Consider the following 7,226-nt stretch of genomic DNA (forward strand, 5'->3'; position numbering starts at 1 on the left):
GCAGCTGGGCAAATGCCTGGCAAATGGCAAGGGTCACTGGCTGCAATGCACCTACTGCAGGAGCTGCAGCCATACACTGCCCAAGCCCATCTTCTGTTTTAACAGGGAAAAAAAATCTCTCTTTTTTCTCTTTCTTTCTTTCTTTCTTTCTTTCTTTCTTTCTTTCTTTCTTTCTTTCTTTCTTTCTTTCTTTCTTTCTTTCTTTCTTTCTTTCTTTCTTTCTTTCTTTCTTTTTCTTTTCTTTCTTTCTTTCTTTCTTTCTTTCTTTCTTTCTTTCTTTCTTTCTTTCTTTCTTTCTTTCTTTCTTTCTTTCTTTCTTTCTTTTTCTTTCTTTCTTTCTTTCTTTCTTTCTTTCTTTCTTTCTTTCTTTCTTTCTTTCTTTCTTTCTTTCTTTCTTTTTCTTTCTTTCTTTCTTTTTCTTTTTCTTTCCTTTCTTTTCTTTCTCTTCTTTCCTTTCCTTTCCTTTCCTTTCCTTTCCTTTCCTTTCCTTTCCTTTCCTTTCCTTTCCTTTCCTTTCCTTTCCTTTCCTTTCCTTTCCTTTCCTTTCCTTTTTCATTTGCTTCACTATGGGAGCATATACTGGAGGTAGTTTATACTGGGCTGGACCTACAGTGTCTATAGAGACAAGAGCCCACTTGAGGAAAGGTGGTGGTTGAGTTTGGGTGGTTTTTTTTCAATTTTTCAAAAGATGCAGCTGCAGCTACCTAAATGCAAATGCTCAAGGAGGAGAAACATGAAATGCTGAGGGCTGAGCCTTTTCAAGCCTAATGACTGGACATAGCTCTGTTGGAGTGAAGCAGGAGAGTCAGGGCTCCAAGCAGCTCAGCCACCCCTGGTGCCATTCATTTCTGCACGGTCCAGTGTTTGTTTTCTCCTCCCTCCTGAGGAGATGCTGTGTTGGTGTGGGTGCTGCAGCTGCACATGGGGTGTCCCACACTGCTTTGGGGGCAGGCTGGACACATGGAGTGGGTGGGTGGCTGCAGGTGGGCGGGTGGCTGGGTGTCCCCAGAGCAGTGTTCCATCCTGTGCCACCGAGAGCCACCACCCTGCCAGCTGGACAGACAGGCAAGCAGGGCTTGGCCCGGGTGCAGAAGGAAAGGATCCAGGGGCTCTGTTGACATAACAAGCCACTAGAGAGCACTCTCAAATGTATTTATACCCTTTGCCTAAGTGCTAGTTCATAAAAACACGCGGTTGCCATGGCCTGGTTTACAGCACGTCTAAAAAGAGAGCTCCCAAACATACCAGGTTTCCTGAGGCCACTGCAAAGGCGGTCAAAGCCTCCCTTGTGTGGCACCTTTCCCACCCCCTGGGACCCAGGCACAGGGCAGCACCCACGAGCTCCATGTATCCCTTCTTGTCCCATACTGCTGTCTGTTTACAAATAAATGTCAGGACAGTATTTTAAAAAAAATTAAAATAATATTGTACAACTATAGCTTTTTCAAGTTTTTTTTCTTCCTTTTTTATATATACAAAAATGCAGTAAGTATTTAAAGTTCCTAGTTTCCTTACGCTTAGAGTCAGGAAAAAAAAAAAAAAAAAAAAAAAAGAGAACCCATAAAATGCCAAACTGGCAGCAGGTTAGTTCAGCAGCTATCATCAAAAGCACTGTGCAGCTGAAAAAAAATCTGCCAGGAAAAAGTATCTTTGAAAAAAAAGTAATGGAAGTGTGTTGGAAAAAAAAATAGTAATCACACATTCTTCATTAAAACACTTTTAATACTACACAAGTTACAGTATCACCTTTTAAAAAGTTGAAAAAGGAATATTAACAGTAGCACTGTTGCAGCTAAAGCACTTCAAAATAATAGGGAAAAAAAAAAAAAAGCTTGTAGCCCAGGAAGTAGTAACAAAGGAAGAATCCACTGGAGTATTATTGTAATTGAGCAAAGAAACCAAAAGGAAAAAGCAACATTCAATGTGAGAAAAATGAGCTATGTATGAACACCCTCAAGTTTTTTAAAAAATTCTTTTGGTTTTTTTTTCTTTTTTTTTTTTTTTGTTTGTTTGTTTGATTTTGTTTGTTTTTCTTTAGCAGTTCTGAAGTTTTATGGTGGAGATCAGACTTGGCTGGGGGCTCAAAGTCAGCTGAGTGAGCATAGCCACCGTGTGCCATTTCTTTTCCATCTATGTTGTTTCTGGGCCACTGCCTGGCATCACTGGCTGGGGAGTTTCCATCCTCTCCAGGAGTCCCAGAGCTGCAGGAGAGGGCGGCTGGCAGGAGGAGGAGGAGGAGGAGGAGGAGGAGGAGGAGGAAGGTGTGCTTCCCTACAGGCCTCTCACACCAGCGTCCCTCGGCCCCAAAACAAGGGTGTACTTTGTCAGGAGCAGGTCTCACCCTCGGCACGCTCACAGCTGGGACACCTGATGACACAAAAGGGGGGCTCTTTTAGGCAGGCTTTGGAATTCAGTTTGGCTTCCTTTTTAAGTGCAGGGAAGCCGCCTTAATCAAAAACATGAACTTCATCCCATGTAAGGTATTATGCCAAGCAACTTTGAAGAACTTGTTACCATCTATCAGCTCAAATTTCATTTTTTTTAATAAAGTGCCTAAATACACATTTACACAGATCATAGTGGTTCCAAAGAATCCTTTACAGTTGGCATTTTTTTATATATAGGTATATATATAGGTATATATATATAATGTGCGTTTTCTTCAAATTGGCTAAATGTGTTTACATAAGACACCAATCTTGACTATAAGTTTTAAAGCGTAATATTGACTCAATGAATTTGTTTATCATGCAAGTCTTATCTAATATTACATTGACCTGTAATATGGAACACAATGTAGTGGGTGTGCTCATTAAACACTTCATAGAAAATTACTGTGCATGTGCAGTTCTGATCTTCAAATACTAATAATGACCATTTCTTTTCTTTTTAAAAAAAAGTAGTCTTCCCCAAAAAAAAAACTTCTCTGCATTAAATTGCAGTTTGAACATTATCACAATAAGAACAGTTGAGTAAAAAGCACCCAAAAATCTTCAATTTTATAGTTGGCTGAACAACTATAGATTTTTCCTCCTTCTCTTCTGATACTGGAAGTGTTTATTAGCTGGTCCCTGGGAAGGGACGACCTCGCCACCCTTTTGCTCAGAAACAACCGCACATAACCGAGTTATAAACACCTCGACAGAAGGGCTCGTACAGCTGCAGCGTTGCCAATGAACTATAAACAGCACAAAAACATCACTATTAGACTTGAACTATTTCTAGTAACCAATGATTTATTGATTTTAGAAGTCTGCTTGGTGATGCAGAAGCGTGATCAAAAGAAGTGGCTTTACAAAAGAGTTCTCCAAAGTAGCTTAAAAGGCAGGGCCAGGGCCATTATGTGCAGCCCTAATTGCTTTCATTTCAACCAGTTTATATTTTCATTTTCAAAGAATAGCAGTAGGTTTGTTTCAAGCATACGTAATAAGGAAATTACAGGTTTCCTCCACCCACATTTGGGCTGTCACTGATATGCCCGCGGGCAATTTGGCAGAGCCTCAGTCACTGCTGTCACTGTACCACACCGTACCTGCCACTACTTGGAAATACCGGGTCAGCGATAGTAACAATAGCAACAGCACCAGAGGTGACTGGTAAGCAAAATCAAAATCCATATGCACTATCTGAAAATTAAAGTAAAATAAAATAAAGTCTCTTCCCCACATCCCCAGCTTTGTCCAAAGACACAAAAGCCCCACAAGTGACACTGAAGACCTTCAGAAATGGCAGTGCTACATTGGCACCTTTGCCAATCGTGTAACTAAGTTCGTTATCAAAACTCCGTATTATGGTATGCAACTGGTGAATAAATGCAGTTTTGTAATCTTAGAACTGATCACGAGAATTGCGGTCAACTTTGCCTTAAAAAAAACAAAACAAAACAAAACACCAAACCAAAAACAAACAAACCCAGAAATCCCTAACTCAACAGCGCCTCTTGGACACCTCTCCACATCCTACTCTGGTGGCAACTTCCCTTGAGAAACAGTGAGCAATTAGGGACTAGATCTGGAGGACCTTCCATCGCAACCCGAGCCACGCGCTTCTGGGAGAAAGCCCTCGTGCTCCCTAAGCTCGCCCGGCCAGAGGGATGGCAAAGGGCACGCCTGCCTTGGCTAGCCACTCTTGTCCCCAGCTGCCTCAGACCAAGCCTGCATGCGACCAGCTCTACAGGACAGGGGCCAGGAATAAGGAATCACAGACAGTAAGGCAATCTTTACAATGTCAGAAAGTGTATTTGGCATTTAAAAAAAAAAAAAAAAGAAAAGAAAAGAAAAAACAGAAGAAACAAGTGCATACAAATACAGCTAGAAGCATTTCTGGTTTGCCAAGTGCTCTCTAAAAAAAGCAGCGCAAGTCACAGCCTACATTGAACAGTAACTGTCACCAGGGAAGCACAACAAATAGTTGCTATAACAAAAGGGAAAAAAAGAAAAAACTAAACAGAAAAAAAAAGAGAAGAATTAGAAGAAATGCCTTTATAATAAGTACATACCTTTTGTCTTCAAAAAATATAGAAACACAATGTATTCAAAAAAATCAAAATTATACAGCCATGTTTATGAAGTCTACATTTCCCTTGTCTTGGAGATATATATATATTTATATATATATATTTATAGATATATACAGAATTCGAGCAGTTCGAGTTCAAGGTGACGTCGGGCAGCGAGCGCAGGCGAGTCACGAGTCCCTCTCCTTTTTCACTTTCACATCTCCGGCCAGGATGGTGGCGATCTCCCCTTGCATGAAGGCCCAGGGGACGTTGGAGCCGACCAGGGGACACTTCTCCCCGCTGGGGCAATACACCTCCCCGCTGGCTCCCTGCTGCTTGATGCTCTGCCGGGAGCAGGGGAAGCAGAACTTGTGCGAGGGGACGGAGGGGCACTGCACGAAGTGGGTGTCTTCCAGGCGCTCGTGGCAGAGGGTACAACACAACGGGACGCTGGCGGCGAGGGACGAGTCCGGCAGGCTGGCGGGGTGCACGGGCTCCAGCCCGCCCGCCGCCGCCGCGTTGGCCCCCTGGCCCGGCACCTCCCTGCCGGGGCCCAGCCTTCTTTGGTTCATGGCGGAGGGCGAGGGGGGGCTGCTGCTGTTCCTCCGCGTGGTGGAGTGGACCTGGTTGGCGTCTTTGGAGGCGTGGTTGCCCCCGGCATTGTCCGCCACCAGAATGAGGGCGGCCATGGGGGACTGGCCGTTCTGTGCCGCCTCGGGCGGCGTGGTCCGGTTGGAGTGGGGCGAGGCGGTGGGCGGCGGGGGCGACATGAAGGGGGTGGCCGTCAGCGGCAGCTTCATCCCTTCCGACGGGGTGGGCAGCCAGGGCTGCACCTCCCCGTTGATCTTCGGGGGTCCAGCCTCGCCCTCGGGCTCGGGGGAAGGCTTCCTCTTCCGGGCGGCCCGGGCCCCTGCAGAGGCAGAGGAGGGGGGGCAAGGAGGAGGGTAAGAAGGCAGCGCAGTCACAACGCATCGCCGAGCAACCGCGGAAACGGCTGGCCCCGGCCACCCCCCGGGCACCAGGCCACCCAAGCGGCCGGGCCGCCGCCCCGCACGCCCAAACCCGCCCGGCATCCCCCGCCCCGCATATCCCCGGAGAGCCACCCCTCCCGTCCCGCCGTCCCCTGCCGCCCCCCGGTCCCCGACTCCTCACCTGGCTTGGCCACGGAGCCGTTGGTCTCGTATCCCAGTAGCCTGCCGCCCGCCATGCCCGGCTCCTTCTTGAATTTGCTGTCGAAGGGAGCCACGGTGTGGCTCCCGTGCTGGTGCAGGGCCAGCAGCGTGTCCCGCACTGTTTTGGGCTTGGCCAGCCACTCCTGCTCGGAGCCCGGCCGACCCTTGCCCTCCGCGGCCAGCTCCGCCGCCGCTGCCGCCGGGAGGCTCTCGGCGGAGCCGCGCTTCTCTTTGGCGCCGCTGTCGTGCTCCCCCGCCGCGCCGCCGCCGCCACCCGAGGAGGAGGAGGAGGAGACGGAGCCGGGGCGCTTGTGTCCCAGCTCGCCGGGCTGCCCGGCCGCCTGCGCCGCCGCCTGCGCCGCCGCCGCCGGCTGCTGGGGCACGGGCACGGCCATGGGGGCGGGCGCGGCGGAGATGGCGGCCAGCGAGGCGGCGGCCGCGGCGGCGGCGCGGCTGCCCAGACCGCCGATGGCGGCGGGGAGCCCGGCGCCGTTCACCAGCGGCACCAGGGTGGGCGGCACGGCGTGCGTCCGCCGCGGGTTCGGGCTCTGCCGGTTGAGCTCGGGCGGCTCCTCGGGCTTGGGGAAGCCGTTGGGCACCAGGATCCCGTTGACCTGCCGGCCGCCGCCGTACTCGGCGCCCAGGCGGGGCGGCGGCCGCTCGGCCGCCAGCGAGTAGCGCTCCAGGGGCTGCGGCGGGGGCCGCGCCGCCGCCTCCGCCGCCGAGGGGTGGCCGAGCTGCTGCTGCTGCGCCAGGAGCTCCTTGGCGGAGAGCGGAGGCTGCTTGGCGTGGGGCGGTGGCGGGGCCCGGCCCTCGGGGAAGCAGCCGTGCGCCCGCTTCAGCTGCCGCGCCGTGTCGATGACGAACTCCACGCGGTCGGCGCCCTCGTAGTTGACGCAGCCCCGGCAGACGGGCTCGGTGAAGTCCCAGATCATGGCCCAGGGCATGCGGGGCAGATCGCACAGGTAGCACGACTGCCTGCGGGAAGCAGCCGCCACCGCCGCCGACGACATGTCCCGGCCCCGGGGCAGCGGCGAGCGCCCCCCGCTCCGGCTTCGGCCGCTGCCTCCTCCGCCCCTCGTCACCGGAGTCCCGACGGGCAGGCTCGGGAGCCGCGGCCGCAGCGGGACCGTCCGCCGGGCCCCCTCCCCCTCGCCTTCCTCTTCCGTGCGCTGGAGCGGGGCGCGGCGGGCGCCCCGGCAGGCAGAGCCGCTGCGGGGAACGCCGCTCCCGTCGCCGTCTCCGCCGGCGGCGCTCACAGGGCGGCGGGGACGCGCATCTCCGCCGCGCGGCTGGCGCAGGGCTGCGGCCGCTGCCGCCCGCACGGCTCCCCCGCTCTCTGGCTACTACGGGGCGGCGCGGGGCGGCGGGGGCCGGCGCGGCGCGGCGGGGCGGACGGGGCGGGGACTGCCACGGGGGCCGGGGCCGGGGCCGGGGCTGGCGGCGGCGCCGTGCCGTGCCGGGCTCCAGCCGCCACCGCCGCCTCTGCGCGCCGCCGCTACGATTCTTCGATAGTGCCGGCCGCGCCTGCGCGATGGGCGCCCCCGCCCCGCCGC

At 53.1% G+C, this 7,226-nt stretch overlaps 1 protein-coding gene across 2 annotated transcripts; it reads right to left on the reverse strand.

Moving 5' to 3' along the window:
- Positions 1-1,592: 1,592 nt before the first annotated feature.
- IRF2BP2 (interferon regulatory factor 2 binding protein 2) lies at positions 1,593-6,945 on the reverse strand. 2 transcript variants are annotated; one of them, XR_010783359.1, is made up of 3 exons: positions 5,651-6,945; positions 4,499-5,408; positions 1,593-2,367 (listed from the first exon to the last, which is right to left on the reverse strand). XR_010783359.1 is itself a non-coding variant. In XM_066546777.1 (2 exons), the coding sequence occupies exons 1-2, from the start codon at positions 6,681-6,683 to the stop codon at positions 4,687-4,689; spliced, it is 1,755 nt and encodes a 584-aa protein (XP_066402874.1). In that variant the 5' UTR covers positions 6,684-6,945; the 3' UTR covers positions 4,249-4,686. The 2 variants fall into 2 exon arrangements, 1 of the variants encoding a protein (XP_066402874.1); XM_066546777.1 differs by lacking the exon at positions 1,593-2,367 and having other exon boundaries at positions 4,249-5,408.
- Positions 6,946-7,226: the final 281 nt, after the last annotated feature.

The sequence above is a fragment of the Molothrus aeneus genome, chromosome 3 (assembly GCF_037042795.1).
Source record: "Molothrus aeneus isolate 106 chromosome 3, BPBGC_Maene_1.0, whole genome shotgun sequence".
Lineage (NCBI taxonomy): Eukaryota > Metazoa > Chordata > Aves > Passeriformes > Icteridae > Molothrus > Molothrus aeneus.

Coding starts and splice junctions, on each gene's coding strand:
- IRF2BP2 (XM_066546777.1), bottom strand. CDS start 6,683: ATGTCGTCGGCGGCGGTGGCGGCTGCTTCCCGCAGGCAGTCGTGCTAC. Junction 5,409..5,650: donor CGGCTCCGTGGCCAAGCCAG/GTGAGGAGTCGG, acceptor CTGCCTCTGCAG/GGGCCCGGGCCGCCCGGAAG.